The following is a 19,242-nucleotide window of genomic DNA, read 5'->3' on the forward strand; positions in this document are numbered from 1 at the left end:
TTGTTCTGTATATTTAAGTGTTGTATAGTATATGGAAGCTGTTTTGAAGTTAGTGTAAATTCTTCAGTTAATGAGTTTTACAAGGAGAAAGATTCTTCGCATACTTTGTAAATAATTACGTAACGTGTGAACGCTTAAGCCATAGTTCTTCAGACATGCACCAATTTGAACGTTGAGAGTAAATGCCTTTTTTCGATAAAATACGTGAATACGTGATGTTCGCACGTTAACTGAGTTTCTGTAATGTTTCAAGAACTTCCCCTGTTTTAAAATGGAAACTTTCATTATTTCCCAAAAGCCTATATTTGAAATTTTTTTTAACTTGTAACTGGTATTTGATAATATTTCCTCTTAGTTTGATTTAACTTAATAATAAGGCCTTGTTGTAGAGTGATACTGTAACACGTAGACATCAAATACTTTACTGACAAGATTATCTAAATTTTGAATATTTTCAGTTGCAGTGGAACGTTAGTTCTTTGGAGCATTTTTTCACATTTGGAATGAAGGCTGCTGCTGACGAGTAATTTTTGCAGTTTCAGAAAACGAGTGCTGACTGCAGTTCACATAAAGTGCATGCCACCATTTCAAAATGGAATCAGAAAATTTATTAAAGTTCTATTCCACGGCTTGTTAAAGTATTATGTGGTACAACAATGAATTCTACTCACGGATATTTTACACTTACTGAGTCAAAGAAGCTCTCTTGCATACCTTGCGGGTCTGGTACTTCAGAAGGAATTCCTAGACTCGCAGACTGAGGGAGGGTTGTCATTGGTACTCTAGTATGATAAAAAAAATTATTATTGTTTTTATTAGGTTAAATATATTTCAATTCTTTCAATTTAAATCTGTGTTTCATACTAGAATGTCGTGTTCTCAGTTTGGCACAGCTTTGCCATAGGAGACACGAAAGCGGTCGAAGACGTCCGTCTTCTGGTCGGCTCCTGATCGTTGTCAGAAGGAGGCTAGTTTTTGATTACGCAAAGACTTTTATTATTTGGAAAAGAACAACCCGGATTTCTTTACGCAATCAGTATGAATTTTATAATTACCTGAGGGACCTTTAACAATGAACAGTAAAAAAAATTGCATTTGCAAATGAAATCATTAATGAATGGGGCAGCTATGAGTTGTATAGAAGACAAGGGGCGGCCTTCTGTACACCACCAGGATGCCGCAGTATTTTCTGCTGCAGTAAAGGGTGTTTGACATTTCTAAAAATAATATGGCATGGAGGTTAAAAAAGTATAAAGGAAAAGAATAGAATAAGAAATCTGGTAAACACTAAATATATTCTAATAATTCTCAGAAGCAATTAGAGCTACTTTATAAACAGCATAACTTACATAAGTAATTTTCTAACTCTATGGTGCAATCAGATTTCAGCCTGTCCTGTACTAGCTCCTACGTTCACGTTTTTGTCACAAATTACAGTCATTACTTTTCTCCTTCGTTAAAGACAATTCTTGCACTGTTCAACACCTCCGATAACAATAACTTGCCGATTTACAATTTCGAACATAAATTACTTGAATGTTATTAATTAATAATGTTGTCTGCACGCTGGCAAGACCGCTCACTTTTTTAGCTTAAAGTCGACCTTCTTTTACGTTTTCACATTACAAGCAGAAGTACATTAAAATCTGAAGATCTACAAAAGTTTTTTTTACTGTCATCTTTTATTTAGATCGAAGCAGAACTTCAGTTCAGCTTCTGTTAAAATGTTTCTTTGACTGCGCAATTGATGTATTAGCGTCCGCGCTAGATGCGCATCTTTACAGTTCGTAAATTATATAAAACAAATGTCTTTCAAAGAATAGGTCTCATTTCATAAGTTGATCATTTAACATACAGATAGGTGAATGTCTTTCCAAAGGTACTCACAGCTTTCATACTACGGAAATCCCAATAATATTACATCGCTTCCCGTGTGAGACGTAATTAGATTAGATTAATACAAGTTCCATGGATCATGAATACGATATTTCGTAATGATGTGGAACGAGTCGAATTTTCCACTACATGACATAATTAGGTTAATTTAACAACATACTTAAGTTAATATAACAACTTTATTTTATTGTGTTTTTTGTTTTTCTTTATTTTTTTATTTTTATTTTTATTTATTTGTTTATTTTTAATATTTTTTTTCTTAATTTATATCTAAAAATTCCTCTATGGAGTAGAAGGAGTTGTCATTCAGAAATTCTTTTAATTTCTTCTTAAATACTTGTTGGTTATCTGTCAGACTTTTGATACTATTTGGTAAGTGACCAAAGACTTTAGTGCCAGTATAATTCACCCCTTTCTGTGCCAAAGTTAGATTTAATCTTGAATAGTGAAGATCATCCTTTCTCCTAGTATTGTAGTTATGCACACTGCTATTACTTTTGAATTGGGTTTGGTTGTTAATAACAAATTTCATAAGAGAGTATATATACTGACAAGCTACTGTGAATATCCCTAGATCCTTAAATAAATGTCTGCAGGATGATCTCGGGTGGACTCCAGCTATTATTCTGATTACACGCTTTTGTGCAATAAATACTTTATTCCTCAGTGATGAATTACCCCAAAATATGATGCCATATGAAAGCAATGAGTGAAAATAGGCGTAGTAAGCTAATTTACTAAGATGTTTATCACCAAAATTTGCAATGACCCTTATTGCATAAGTAGCTGAACTCAAGCGTTTCAGCAAATCATCAATGTGTTTCTTCCAATTTAATCTCTCATCAATGGACACACCTAAAAATTTGGAATATTCTACCTTAGCTATATGCTTCTGATTAAGGTCTATATTTATTAATGGCGTCATACCATTCACTGTACGGAACTGTATGTACTGTGTCTTATCAAAATTCAGTGAGAGTCCGTTTACAAGGAACCACTTAGTAATTTTCTGAAAGACAGTATTGACAATTTCATCAGTTAACTCTTGTTTGTCAGGTGTGATTACTATACTTGTATCATCAGCAAAGAGAACTAACTTTGCCTCTTCATGAATATAGAATGGCAAGTCATTAATATATAATAAGAACAACAAAGGACCCAAGACTGACCCTTGTGGAACCCCATTCTTGATAGTTCCCCAGTTTGAGGAATGTGCTGATCTTTGCATGTTATGAAAACTACTTATTTCAATTTTCTGCACTCTTCCAGTTAGGTACGAATTAAACCATTTGTGCACTGTCCCACTCATGCCACAATACTTGAGCTTGTCTAGCAGAATTTCATGATTTACACAATCAAAAGCCTTTGAGAGATCACAAAAATCCCAATGGGTGGTGTTCGGTTATTCATATCGTTCAAAATTTGACTTGTGAAAGCATATTTGGCATTTTCTGTTGAAAAACCTTTCTGGAAACCAAACTGACATTTTGTTAGTACTTCATTTTTACAGATATGTGAAGCTACTCTTGAATACATTACTTTCTCAAAAATTTTGGATAAAGCTGTTAGAAGGGAGATTGGACGGTAATTGTTGACATCAGATCTATCCCCCTTTTTATGCAAAGGTATAACAATAGCATATTTCAGTCTATCAGGGAAAATGCCCTGTTCCTGAGAGCTATTACACAGGTGGCTGAGAATCTTACTTATCTGTTGAGAACAAGCTTTTAGTATTTTGCTGGAAATGCCATCAATTCCATGTGAGTTTTTGCTTTTAAGCAAGTTTATTATTTTCCTAATTTCAGAGGGAGAAGTGGGTGAGATTTCAATTGTATCAAATTGCATAGGTATGGCCTCTTCCATTAACAGCCTAGCATCTTTTAATGAAGACCTGGATCGTACTATATCCACAACATTTAGAAAATGATTATTAAAAATATTTTCAACTTCTGACTTTTTGTTCGTAAAGTTTTCATTCAATTTGATGGTAATACTATCTTCCTCTGCCCTTGGTTGACCTGTTTATCGTTTAATAATATTCCAAATTGTTTTAATTTTATTATCAGAGTTGCTGATTTCAGACATGATACACATACTCCTGGATTTTTTAATAACTTTTCTTAATATAACACAGTAGTTTTTATAATGTTTGATAGTTTCTGGGTCACTACTCTTTCTTGCTGTCAGATACATTTCCCTTTTCCAGTTACAAGATATTTTTATCCCCTTAGTAAGCCATGGTTTGTTACAAGGTTTCTAACGAGTATATTTAACTATTTTCTTGGGGAAGCAGTTTTCAAATGCATTTACAAAAATGTCATGAAATAAATTATATTTTAAATTGGCATCAGGTTCATGGTACACCTCATCCCAGTCTAACTGCTGTAGGCTTTCCCTGAAATTTGCAATTGTTAAATCGTTGACTGAACGTACTACTTTGGAGGACTGTTTAGTATTGCTGAATGGAGCTATGTCATATATTGTAACTAGCTGTGCACCATGATCAGAAAGACCATTCTCAACAGGCTGAGCATTTATCTGGTTAAACTTATCTTGGTCTATAAAGAAGATCGTTACAACTCACGCGCAGTAGTAATATTATTGGATTCACGTACTTAGTGAATGAAGTATTTAAGGATCTCTTCTTGTAGGGAGCAAAACAAATATAACATAAGGCATATAGAAGTATATACGTTTCACACTAAGTCGTCAAAGCTACTCACAGTTGCTTGATCATTAACAAACTTGGTTGTGGCATGATGCCATCATAAGTGTTCAAGGATTTACCATAGGTTCCTTCTTGCGTGTTCTCAAGAATTACTCTCATTCAATCAATAGAAACATTGAAATACTAACATAGATACAAATACAAATCAAATACCCATACACATACACATATACATAAATATTGACAAGAAGAAAAGAAATCCGATTACAGGAATTCGTTTGAAGTATTGGTGCATTTCCGCCAATTTTGAACAGAACATAAAACTTTTATCAGTCCTTCTCGTAGCGACGTCACTCTTCACTTTGTAGCTGGGAGTATTTCTCATGAACTCGGGTGATTTTGACAGGGGAATTCTTTCATCACCTTTCATTTTTCACTGCACTAAAACTGGGGATCACCTTTTCACATTCTGGTGGAAAACACTGGGAATTTCACTATGTGAAGGGGGAAGTGATATTTCTTGACTCGACGATCCATCGGGCCATGTCGGGAAACAGGGAAGTCGATGACTTGTTCAATGACGAATGAGTCAGTTTGGTGGCTGTCTTAATCTCATTCCAGTTCATGTTACAGCAAATGAAAATACAGAAAAAAAATCTGTATTACGACTTGCTCATTAATTAGCATTTTAATCTAAGGGAATATAGAGTAAGAATTTAAGACAATAGAAATTACTACATAGACTATGTACATATACATTATATATTATTCATATTTTGTGTCTAGGTTTTATATTCTTTCGTTAGCAAATATTGGCAAAACACATTTCGTCTTGTACAGGTCTTTCTTAAGCAATGTATTTAGCAATATTGCCGTAGCAATTTTCATAGTTAAGGAAAAGTCATCATTAGTGTCCTTTTAACGTAAATATAGTAAAATCGTGCTTAGTTTATCAACGTTTTATTATTTTTATGTCCATTTTCATCTCAAATCTGGAGCACGCTCGCGCCCGTTATGGAGAGGAATGCTTATTGTTGAGTACGGGCCGGCGAGCAGTCATTGAATGTTGCCACAGTGCTTCACAGTCACGTGGTAACGAACTGGCGGTTTAACAGCTTTGGCAGTCCGCGTCCTGCACGAGGCAGATAGTTCAGTGGCTACCAACCCTTCTTTTTTTTAAACTTGTGCATTTTGTTGAATCGTGGGTACTGGAGCAGCCCGGCAAGGCGACATGGTCAACCTGGACGGTAAATTGACTGCACCAGCGACAAAGAACAGTCATCGATGAAAATGACTACTGTCACCTATTTCAGTGAGTACAATAGCTTGTCTATCCTTTGACTGATAGTCACTGTATCGTCGTTACAACGTGAGAATACTTGAAATGCTACCTCACACGCGGAACATCACACGTGTCCATAAGTTTATTACAGTTTTGATTCACACAAGAGATAACTAGTTTTTCGTGTCCATACATGTGTCAAATTACGATTTTACACTCACCAATATATGTATACATACATGTCCATCATTTTGCCACTAAGTGAGTCATACGCATCAGTCCATATTTGTCCATATAGGTGTCTTTATACTACAGAGTAACACAGGTAATGCTAAAATTACTAATCATAAAAGGATCATTTACAAAACGTACACAGTTTTTTTTTTGTTACTGTCCAAGACCTAACGAAAAACGTGTTCGCTATTCTGAATGATGCTTCTGAAGCATGTTAGCTTTTATATGTATCTTAAATCTGATTCTTTTCCTTTTCTTATTGTTCTATAACAGCCTTTTTTTGTTTCTTTTTTTTTCATTTCCTCGGTTACATCAATAATCAGTAAAATATACCCACTTTGGCGTGCCGAACAGTTCACGTTCAAAACTTCATCTAACAGAAATCGGGAAAATTATTCATATTTCCTAAGATGCTTTTGCTCACAGCAAATCACATTTACATCACGTTTCGATAAGTAACTGCAGATACGCATTAACCAACGAGCCACGATCGTCAATACACACAATATACACACGTCAAGTCTTTTGAACCAATTTCAAAATTTCTTCCCCTACCGGGTAGGGTAGAAAGGTAAGAATGCTAAAGAAGAAAACTACAATAGGTTAGTGCAAGGAAACGAAAGATACGAAGATAGATAATAGGTGAAATAATCAGTTGAGCCAATTCATTCTTCGGCTCCACCGTTTTTAGTGTCATCCACGTGGCATAACTTGACTTCAGTATTAAAATGTAGCACAAATCCGCTTCCAAAGCATCTTCAAATATATCTCAAAATCACGGCATACGGACATAGCAGAAGAATATAAGCAGATTATCTCAGTCCTCAACTAGGTATCTTAATATCGAAGGTTTCTGTATAATACTCGTGACATAGGAATAGTCTCTCTAAGTTTCTCCAATACAGGACCTAATTATTATTATAAATGCATATTTCTTGACTGATTGACTCATAGTAATAAATAAATTAAAGTTGCTCTCCAGTAGCGGGTACCATTATTCATTTCTTTGTACATTAACTATATGTTGCTGCTTATACTCGGTGTAATCTACAGATTACAATGTATCAAGTTTTACATCGTACATGGTTCTAGCGACTTCAAATATCAATCCTTTGAAAGCTTAACTTAGGTTAATACTTCACATATACGGACATTCTGGTCCGAATGAGGGATTTAAAGAAAACCTTTACTACTTGGTAAAAAGGAGATTTGCCATAACTTAAAACTAAAGCAGCAGGTGGCACTTTGGCACATCCCTTACTCAATTCAACAACTGCAGTCTTCTATTGCTCAAGAAACTTAAAACTACCTTAAAACTAAAGCAAATCTTATTTTCCAAATACGTAGAGTACCTTCTTCAATCACTTCATATCTTTCAAGCTCCATCATTACTTTGTGTTCACCTCACTCAAATGATTACGTCACCTGCAGAATACATGTACATGCTGTTGACTCACATACTTTCTAAACAAAAAAATGGTTCAAATGGCTCTGAGCACTATGGGACTCAACTGCTGTGGTCATAAGTCCCCTAGAACTTAGAACTACTTAAAACTAACTAACCTAAGGACATCACACACATCCATGCCCGAGGCGGGATTCGAACCTGCGACCGTAGCGGTCGTGCGGTTCCAGACTGTAGCGCCTTTAACCGCTCGGCCACTCCGGCCGGCACTTTCTAAACAGATCACACTCTTGTTTCAAGTTGCAGCTTAACATAATAAATGATTTTTTTAATGATTTTCATGGTACTTCTTTAGGTCTACCTCGTGGTAAAGTCCTTTTATTCGTCCACTAACTGGATCTGCCAACACGTAGCAACCAATATTTGGCTTCCTGACTATAACAAACGGTCCTTCGTATAGGTGTTGCCACTTATGATTTTTACGTAAGATGAGTGATGGTTTGAAGTGTGTTCTCAGAAGAACACGCTCGTTCAGGCGATACTACAGAACTTTATTGACATGCTTGTAAAATGCTTTTTTTTATTTTTAAATTGGCATGATTTGTGAGAGAGATCAGGGCTTGTCTTAACTTATTATATAGGTTGACTTCTGGACCTTGTATCTTGGGGATAGGATCAGTCGATTCATTGCTTTCCTTTTGGCTGGAGATTAGTTCTGAAGATGTGAAACCTGCGAAGTGTGCTTTTAGTTTTTCGCATGTTCATTAGATTGAATTTCGCTCACAATTACTTTTGAAGTACCGGGCGGTACGCTCGGTACGAAGTTTGCTTCCTTATTCCACCTAAGTTGCGAGCTATTTGCCGGAATTTCAGTCGAGATGGTGTATGTTGGCGGGTTTGCTCGGGCATAATAGATACGACAAGTTTGAGGTTCATGATTCTGAACTTGATTGTTAGTAAAAGGTGGAGGACTATTCCTAAAGTTTGAAGCATACCGTTGTTTGTATTGCTTGGAAGGATCTGGAGCATTTCTCACTTGAGAACAGTGCTGGAATCCAGGCTGGTTACCATACTGCTGTTGACTGTTGGTGTTAATCTAACGTCCTTTTCCATTTAAATTATCATTGCCTTGGCGATCGCTATTGTAGTGATAGCGATCATTGTAATTAACTGGTGAATTACCGTATTGCTGTTGTGTTGTCTGGTATATGGGGTGGTACCTGTTTTGATCCTGGAATTTATGTTTCTGCTTCCCGTCACGGCGATAGTGGTTGTTATTATCACACGGAACGTCGTGTCCTTTACTGTTGTTTGGTTGGTATGACATACCTGAGTCTGCGCTTACACCGTGCGGCTGTGTAGTGTGCAGGCCAAGATTACAATTACTCCACGCACTAGCACGCACGTCTTCTTTAATCATGTCAAGGTTGTCAAGTACTGACAGAAAAGCCTCCGTATCGTCGTCACTGACATTTACTAACTTCTCCCTGATTGATACCGGTAGCTTTGACTTAAGGATCATAATTACGTCCTTCGTGGAAATGGGCGTGTTCCAATATTGTAGCCGGCCGAAGTGGCCGTGCGGTTAAAGGCGCTGCAGTCTGGAGCCGCAGGACCGCTCCGGTCGCAGGTTCGAATCCTGCCTCGGGCATGGATGTTTGTGATGTCCTTAGGTTAGTTAGGTTTAACTAGTTCTAAGTTCTAGGGGACTAATGACCTCAGCAGTTGAGTCCCATAGTGCTCAGAGCCATTTGAGCCAACCAATATTGTATTTTTCGCAGGTATTTCTCAAAGTACCTACGGAGACCAGCACTTCTCGTATTAAACGGTTCAGCATTATATACTTCCTTTCTAAGGCGTTGTTGTATGCCTGAACTCCAGAATTTGTTCAGAAATTGCTTTTCGAAGTCAGCGTCATTATTACATCTGTCAATTACTTCTGTTACCCAGACAGAACCCTCTCCTTGAATGTAACCTACTATAAAGCGCATACGTTGCTTGTCATTTCAGCTCTCAGGAAAAACACCATTAAATGACTTCAGAAAAACCATTGGGTGGATGTTGCGTTTCTCTGGCAGAAAAGGCTGGAACACGCGGTGCTGGAGAACGCTCTCTTCTTTCATGAGCTCGACAAGAGTTAGTTGATCACTCTGGTTGCGTACTAACGGATTCTTACTGCCGTGACCATGTACAAGTGGAGAGAATCTTACACGAGACACGGGATTATTATTGTATTCATGTTCTGAAGAAAGCAAGTGTGAATACTCACGTCTATTATCATTAGGAAAATCATTGACTTGTTGTTTCAACTGCTCGATTTCCTCAGTGAGGTGTCGTTTCCACTCGGGAAGATCTCGGTGAAAAACTCTACGAATCTCTCCTAATTCAGTGAGAATCGTATGATCCTGATGTACCTGGAGCAGCTAAAACTTCAACTGTGGCTGACTTAACGGCTTCTTTTAAGTCGTGTTGAACCTTGTTTTCTATGTACTGTTCCTTAGTCTCGACCCATTCTACAAATTCTTTTCCTATCGTGGAACGTACGTTTGCTGCAGCATCATTCACCCTCTTTTCGGATAGCGCCTGTGTCAGGTCATTGACCTGGCCTTGCAGAGTGATGACATTGTCTGCAAGCTTGTTTACTTTAGCTCCGACCTCAGCGGAATTCTTTGAAACTTCCGTTGTAACTGCCTGGCAACTTTCGATTTGTACCTTAATGTCTTTGTGCACGTTACCTACCGTGCTCTCACATGCATCTACCTTCTGCAGAATACCTTCTATCCTTTCATTTAGTACTTAATTCCGCGATATATTCCACCGTGACTGTCCTTATTCTTGCCTCTAAGTTGGCATCTATATTACCTAAGCGATTTTTCATTGTACCAATGGTGGTATTTAAATCAAACCATTCTCGCTCTGTCTCCTGTTCCTTTTCCCTTTCTTTTTGTTCCTTTTCTTGTCTATCTCGTTGTTTTTGTAATTTATACGCTTCCCTTTCCCGTTTCTCCTGTTCTCTTTCTTGAAAAAAAATTCTCATCATTTCAACCATCGAATTTTCTCCCGCTTGCTGTGACGATACGTCACGCACACCATCATCGTCTATCGTTCTCTCCATTAGCGGATCGGGTCTGCCTGTTCCCGTTCGCGAACGTAGTGGGTATGACTTGACAACTGTGTCATCACCGTCATCCACACTGTTTGTCGGCTTTCCTTTGTCATCTGCCATGTTTATTTTCAAGTTTGTGACGTAACTGCTCAAATAAATCTTTCGCAGCACGCCGATCGTCAACTCAGATTCGCACACTTCGACGCTTCCTGATAGTCAAACGTCACACAGCGGTAGCTGACAATTGCAGAGCTATACCGGGTAGAAGACAAGATGGCACCTAACTTTGAAAATAAGTGACAAAAACCTACTAGACACTTAATCCTGCTATTATGGCATCCATCTCGTGTTCTTAACCGTAGCAACAAAGAAGATGCTAATAATGCTAACAAATAAACTTTGCGTGGAGAGATGATTAGAAATGAATTCTAACTACGTAAATAAGCAACTCTGCAAGGAAATAACAGCGATAGGATAAAATGAAGCAGTAAGGCAAGAAATTCCGGAAATCAGTTTTTTTTTTTATACAAGACGCGAGATTTTATGGGTAATGAAAACCGTACTTACATCAATCGTTTTGCGCACTGCTGTTATTTTTTGAATTTTTTTCAATACTTCCTCGGTTTCGTTCAGTACTTCCTTTACGGCTTCCCGATGTCCACCGGATGATGTCATGAAACAATAACAGAAGAGATTAAAAATTTTTTACCAGGTGCCTGTTCGGGCGCCACATCTAGTATGATAAAAAAAAATATTATTATTTTCATTAGGTTAAATATATTTCAATTCTTTCAATTTAAATCTGTGTTTCATACTAGAATGTCGTGTTCCCAGTTTGTCACAGCTTTGCCATAGGAGACACGAAAGCGGTCGAAGACGTCCGTCTTCTGGTCGGCTCCTGATCGTTGTCAGAAGGAGGCTAGTTTTTGATTACGCGAAGACTTTTATTATTTGGAAAGGAACAACCCGGATTTCTTTACGCAATCAGTATGAATTTTATAATTACCTAAGGGACCTTTAACAATGAACAGTAAAAAAAATTGCATTTGCAAATGAAATCATTAATGAATGGGGCAGCTATGAGTTGTATAGAAGACAAGGGGCGGCCTTCTGTACACCACCAGGATGCCGCAGTATTTTCTGCTGCAGTAAAGGGTGTTTGACATTTCTAAAAATAATATGGCATGGAGGTTAAAAAAGTATAAAGGAAAAGAATAGAATAAGAAATCTGGTAAACACTAAATATATTCTAATAATTCTCACAAGCAATTAGAGCTACTTTATAAACTAGCTCCTATGTTCACGTTTTTGTCACAAATTACAGTCATTACTTTTCTCCTTCGTTAAAGGCAATTCTTGCACTGTTCAACACCTCCGATAACAATAACTTACCGATTTACAGTTTCGAACATAAATTACTTGAATGTTATTAATTAATAATGATGTCTGCACGCTGACAAGACCGCTCACTTTTTTAGCTTAAAGTCGACATTCTTTTACGTTTTCACATTACAAGCAGAAGTACATTAAAATCTGAAGATCTACAAAAGTTTTTTTACTGTCATCTTTTATTTAGATCGAAGCGGAACGTCAGTTCAGCTTCTGTTAATATGTTTCTTTGACTGCGCAATCGATGTATTAGCGTCCGCGCTAGATGCGCATCTTTACAGTTTGTAAATTATATAAAACAAACGTCTTTCAAAGAATAGGTCTCATTTCATAAGTTGATCATTTAACATACAGATAGGTGAATGTCTTTCCAAAGGTATTCACAGCTTTCATACTACGGAAATCCCAATAATATTACAGTACCTAGATACCTCAGGAGGGCGCCGCCAGCAAAGTTCCGAATTTGTATCCCGATGCGAGTCATAGTTTTAACGAACCAGGATATTTCCAAAGAGTGCACACTCCACGGTAGGGTGAAGGATTCATTCTGGATGCATGAGTTATTGTTTGTTCCTCTACTTCGTAGATTGTAACTTTATGTCAACCGCATATACTATCCTATTTGTCATAAGCATTTACCTACAGGAGTATTGTGTCTGCTACAGAAAAATGATGACGATGCCACGACTCACAAAGGACGCTTATCGCGTGCACGTCTGGACTGCAGTGGACGAAGACCCGACAAATATAATTTGGCCGCTGTATGGTAAGACACTGACCTGCGCATTGGAAATTATGTTGCTCGAAGACTACTCTCTTGGAGATGTGATCGTCTTCGACTTGGAAAACGTGAATGGTGGACACATCGTGCGCACGGATATCAACCTCATCCGCAATCTCGAAGTCTGCTACAAGGTAATTTAGAAAAAATATTCTATTCTGGTGGAACCGATTAAAAGTATAGCACATACGGAACTTTCCGCCATTAAAACTATTTACCAGACTGGAAATCGAACATGCTTAGAAAGTGGACTGATGTGTTCTCCAAATAAGTTTGCCACCCAACATGAAAATAGCATGAAGCAATCTCTTGCCACAGAAATCAGTTTCTGTATTGAGGTGGCGTGCCTGCAGCCTGTAACTGTCTGATCACTATGCAATATATTATTACAATAAAAAGTATGACGGCAGCAGGATGAATAACTATTAAGAATCATTAGCAATATTATGAAAAGATAGTTGCTGCTCACCATACAGGGGAGATACTGAGTCGCAGATCGGCATAACTAAAAGACTGTCAGAAACTAAGACAACATAAACATACACTCACACAAACTGAACTCATGCATACATGACCATAGCCTCTTGCAGTTGAAACCAGACTGCGAGCAGCAGCGCATGATAAGAGAGGCAGCTGGGTGATGGGTGACGGAGGAGACTGGGATGGGGGATGGTAAAGTGTTACTTGTGGGAGCATACATGGACGGGGTGGAGAGAGGGCAGGGCAGCTAGATGCAATTTGGTGGTTAGATGGCGGGTGGATGGGAGAGGGAAAGGTCGTAACGCAAAAGGAGAGAAGTAAAACGACTGAGTGCATTGGTGGAATAGAGGCCTGTGTAATGTTGGGAAAAGTTAAGTCAGTAGATTGATAATAACAATGACTTCAAATGGTTCAAATGGCTCTGAGCACTATGGGACTCAACTGCTGTGGTCATTAGTCCCCTAGAACTTAGAACTACTTAAACCTAACTAACCTAAGAACATCACACACACACCCATGCCCGAGGCAGGATTCGAACCTGCGACCGTAGCAGCAGCGCGGCTCCGGACTGGAGCGCCTAGAACCGCACGGCCACCGGGGCCGGCTAACAATGACTATCGAAGGTTGAGGGGAGGAGGGTTACGGGAACAAAGCTGTTTTGGAGGAAAGACCCAGATGGCACAGGCTGTGAAGCAGCTATTGAAATGAAGAACGTCGTCTTGGACAACGTGCTCAGCAATGGGGTGGTCCAGCTGCTCCTTGGCCACAGATTGTCAGAGGCCATTCACGTGGACAGACGGTCTGTTGGTATTCACGCCCATGTAGAATGCTGCACAGTAGCTGCAGCTTAGATACTAGATCACATGACTGATTTCAAAGGTACTCTTACCTTTGATGGGAGAGGTAAAGCCTGTGACCACACTGGAGCAGGTGCTGGTGGAAGAATGCAATGGACAGGTCTTACATATAGTCTATTACAAGGATATGAACCATGAGGCAAGAGGTGGGATGCAAGAGTTATGCAGGGATGGACGAGTATGTGGTATAGGATCGGTGGGTCGCAGAGTACCGCTTTTGAAGGCATTTATTAAAATAATATGTGCACAAATATTCAGCTTCAGGTTGACGAGAGAGCGTGGAAATGAATTAAAAGTTCTGAACTCTGGTCTATATCTAACTCAGTGAACTATAGTTACTTAATATAATTGTAGTTCAGTCCCGGCTACTGTTGGTGCCAGCAAAGCCAATTACTGGATAAATTTTGCGGCGGCTGGTGGTGGCTTGCTGATAACTGAAACTGCTAACTGCTGGCAACTGAATCAATAACTGGCCGAATGAAGCCTTGCGGCCACTTGTGACTGCGAACAAGAGAGCTATTTGCCTGACATCACTCGAAAGCAGGACGAAGATTCCGCTTTCAGTGCATTCTATAGCGGCCTACACAACTCTTGGCAAATGGACCGGACTATTTTAATGCCTTGTGGTGCAAACATGATGCGGTTCCTGTTATGTGCACCTCTTTCGTGATGAGCGATACCATTTGATCCCGTGCTGGAGACCGCCTGGCGAGTGCCGCCATCTGTGTGCATCGCTTTGTGCGGTATTTAACGGTGGGCTGAGCATGCACAGTTCGACTCCTGATTTGGAGAGTATCATACCAGCCTACCTGCCCAACGAAAAAGGTTAGTTCCAAATTGCTGCATTAATTTCCTAGTTTCACTTTAACAAAAAATGAGGAAAAATTTTACTCGTTTTCGTGTTTGCACGGCCTACCTATTCATTTCTAACAGAAACTAATTTCGTTCGTTCGTAATAAATCTCACTATATTCACAATACACTCAAAGAGTCTCAAAAATTATAAAGTAAAAAATTGTGTATGTGACAGTGGTAAAGATTCCTGAACTGGGTACTTGGAGGTAAGGAACTAATGGTAAAAACTGCAGCAACAGTTATGCTCACAGAAACTGTTCGGTGTGACTTCCATTCTCGAATTCATTGGCGACCTACGAAAAACTGCGCTGGACCGGGCCTCGAACCCGGATTTGCCGCTTATCCCGAACACTTGTCATAATCAGGTTTTTTTTTTTTTTTAAATCAGGGTACGAAAATGCAGTAGCTTGTAACCTCCCAACAGATAAATTCCATAGCCTCCTAGTAAAAAAGTGACTAACCTCTCAATAAACATGTGACTCTTATATAACCTTTCAAAAGAAATCTCTTAATGTAACCTTTCAATAATTAACTGACTGTGAATCTAAACTGGTAACTATGGACGTCAGCAGTGCTGCTTCATGGCCCTGAAAAATCATTCTGAATAAACTGAAAATTTTTACCTCAATGATGTCGCCGGATGATATGTACATATCTGCTCCTATAAAAAATTTTTTTAGCACAGCCCAGTGCAATGCTGGCAACTAGATTTTGTTATGAATGAAAAACAACTGATTTTCTTTACGATAATCGGCATGACTATGTACAAGAGAAATTAGTAAAAACTTTAAATTCAGATGAATGACTGTCAAAAGTTACCTTTATAAGAAAGATTATTATTGAAAGATTTTTGAGAATATTTACATGTGACTTTGATGTAACAATAGTCCAAAAATCAGTTGTAGCAATTAACACATGCGCGCAGCAATAAAGAACAATAATCTTTTTCGTTTAACTTATACTACATCGTTTAGGCAACGCCATCGTTTCCAGCTACCGACGTTGGTAATTCCATAACTCTACTGCTCTTCTTGAGCTACAAAACACTACTGGACTGCATTGTCCGAACTCCAGCTCGCAAGTGCTCTGTGTGAGCTGTACAACTCGACAACTACTCTCTACGAGCGACCTGATACAGGCGCCCGACCGCGAGCTACTAATACTACTGCTGGCGACACTGCTCTCTGGTCTGGGATTCTATTGTAGCTTAAATATCGCAGGCATTGCGTGAGCAATCCATCGAAGTTAATCTACTCGAGTGCGCTAGCAATAAATTCCTTAGTGATGGATCTCTTACAAGCTTCATTTAAGATCTGGGGACATGATCAAAATAACATACAACAAAAATTAATATAGGACGCCCTCCTGGCGGAACAAAACAAAGCAGCGACCGCATACCAGCTGGAGACAGATAGGGGGGGTGGCGGGGGGTTGTTTCTGGGGGAGGATACCAGACAGCGAGGTCATCGGTCTCATCGGATTAGGGAAGGAAGGGGAAGGAAGTCGGCCGTGCCCTTTCAAAGGAACCATCACGGCATTTGCCTGGAGCGATTTAGGGAATTCACGTAAAACCTAAATCAGTCTGGCCGGAGGCGGGATTGAACCGTCATCCTCCCGAATGCGAGTCGAGTGTGCCAGCCACTGCACCACCTCGCTCGGTTGGAGACAGATAGATTCACATTGATCCCCAAGCCCCAGCAGGGATAACTTAGGCATATCTTCTCGATAAACATTCCATAGTCCTAAGACATGGGTCAAATAGGTCAAGTTCCAGTACGAACACCAATCAAATTTTCACCTTCTCATACCAGGCACACCGCAGCTATGGGGAAGATTCAGGAATAGTCCACCCAAAAACACTGCCATAATATTAGTGATACCTTGAATGGTGAACTGATGAGGTATGACAATGTTTGAGAAACACCCAAAAAATCAAGGATGATCTTGCTGAAAACTTGAAAAGACCCAATTCAGTGTGTTAGCGTTCGTGGGCCGCGCGGTATTAGCCGAGTGGTCTGAGGCGCTGCAGCCGTAGACTGTGCGGCTGGTCCCGGCGGAGGTTCGAGTCCTCCTTCAATAATGGGTGTGTGTGTGTTTGTCCTTAGGAGATAATTTAGGTTAAGTAGTGTGTAAACTTAGGGACTGTTGACCTTAGCAGTTAAGTCCCATAAGATTTCACACACATTTGGACATTTTTTTGTGTTCGTGTTTCGGAAAAAGTATCATCTTCGAACAGAATCGAAAGTGGCATCACAGCGTGTGAAGCCACATAAAGAAGAAAAGTAAGTATTTTTCCTTACCTCTGCACACCCACACCTCTGCATCAGTTAATGTTCATCCCTGTTAAAAGTGTGACACTAGGGGAAAGCAGAAATTCTGCCATGTTAATGGTATGTAATTGGAGACACGTAATATGTCTCTCATTGAGAACCAGATATCAGTTTGGACAAGCCTCCGTGTCGACGACAACATGGTGCACGGATCAGCACTCGAAGGGATGTGCGATCTCTGAATGGCGGCGCCCCACCAAGTTCCGTTAGTGACCCCAATCATTAGGCCATATGCTACGGTCGCAGGTTCGAATCCTGCCTCGGGCATGGATGTGTGTGATGTCCTTAGTTAGGTTTAAGTAGTTCTAAGTTCTAGGGGACTGATAACCACAGCAGTTGAGTCCCATAGTGCTCAGAGCCATTTGAACCATTAGGCCATATACGTCACATGCCATAGGAGTCCTGGTACATGGGAAGTCTGTATGGACATAACTTTATTCCATGAAAAAGTTCTTGAGGTGCTAGAGTGAAGGAGAAATAGGTGCTGTTGGAATGGGCAACACTCGTCAAAGATGAGCAAGTTTCTGACTCAGAGTTCCCTACAAACCATTGTGATGGAGTGTTCAAAGCTTAGCCATCGTGCAGGAGTAGGGCAGCCACTCTGACAACCCCAGGGCATCCTTCCAGAGGGGGATAAGAAAGTGTGTCATATCGAACTGTAACGGTAAGACCCACGCTCACGAAATAGCCGAACCCTGCTTGCAACCAGTTCGCTATTGCCTTCATCACTGGTAAGATGAGGCCAAATGCTTTTTCCTAGAAGCCAGATGAGAATTGACAAAATCAACTCTTTGTACCACGTCCAAAGCTCTCAGTAGATTATTGTGCATGCCTGTGCGGATCACTTGAAGGAGGCCTTTATAGTTAGCTGCCGCCGTTCTCTGCATGTCATGCGTGAAGGCAATTACCAAACATTTCAGCGTGTTCGTCGACCGCACTGGAGCCGCCCTCCCTTCCGAAAGCCCCCTGCCATTTTTCAAAGCACCAGACTTCATCGAGGTGACTCACGCCATCTCTGTTAACTGCTTACCCTCTGGATCATGGAAATGATTGGCATTAAATTTCTATGTGCCTCGATTGTGGCACACGCTCTGCCGTTGGAGAGACGGTGATTATGACTACGATGTGGTCAGAGGAAGCCGTGGACCACAACTCAGTGCCAATTGCCGCAGCTGAATGACCGGATGAAACGTACACGCTCTCAAGCCGACACGAGGAATGACTCGTAACGTAGGTAAATCCACTTCGATCTACATGCACACGTTGCCACGTGCCAGCAAGATTCTTCTGCTGCACCAGCAGTTGTAGTTCCTTGTATGTCGTATGATGGGAATTGAATCTTCTGGGTTGTCATAAAGTGGAAGTCTCTATTAAGATTAAAATGGTCATAACGGTCAGCAACAAAAGGCACGACTTCTTCCGAATAAAGCCCAACCGGCCTGCCGCTTTCGCAAGCCAGAGGGAGCGTAAACATTGATGACCCGAAAACCATGAAAAGTCACCGGAAGACCTTTGTCCGATGGCAGATAAATAATATCTTCAACCGCGATCACTTAAAGTACGAATATCGCCTTCCCTCCACCGCCTTCAGCGCATGGGGTAACATAGACATGATATCCATAAAAAACCGGAACCTTGTCAAAGCGCACTTCTTGGAGGTGGGCAATATCGAAGCCGACTCCCGCAGTGGTAGCATAATATCAGGGACACTCAATGAAGTAAGAAGACCAGCAGCTTCCGTAAGAACCTCTCCAATAGTGCGACTCCATCCAAACCCCCATGCAATTAACAGACACTGGTTGTTGCTATAGCAAGTACAGCTACGACAATGATCATTGGTCCATCTGCAACATCATCAGACCACGCAGTGTTGCATGGGCTGGTCTCAGATATTAGAACATAGCCTTTGTAGCGCCAGAGTTTGACAGTGTAGCTTTGGGGGAAGAATGGTAATAGCCAG

At 40.0% G+C, this 19,242-nt stretch overlaps 1 protein-coding gene across 1 annotated transcript in view; it reads left to right on the forward strand.

Moving 5' to 3' along the window:
* LOC126259287 (clavesin-1-like) overlaps positions 1-19,242 on the forward strand; it is a 58,180-nt gene that overhangs the window by 23,374 nt on the left and 15,564 nt on the right. The window contains exon 4 of the mRNA XM_049955936.1: positions 12,646-12,895. Coding sequence (XP_049811893.1) covers positions 12,646-12,895 — 250 coding nt within the window. The remainder of the gene's footprint in view (positions 1-12,645; positions 12,896-19,242) is intronic.

The sequence above is a fragment of the Schistocerca nitens genome, chromosome 5 (genome assembly GCF_023898315.1).
Source record: "Schistocerca nitens isolate TAMUIC-IGC-003100 chromosome 5, iqSchNite1.1, whole genome shotgun sequence".
Lineage (NCBI taxonomy): Eukaryota > Metazoa > Arthropoda > Insecta > Orthoptera > Acrididae > Schistocerca > Schistocerca nitens.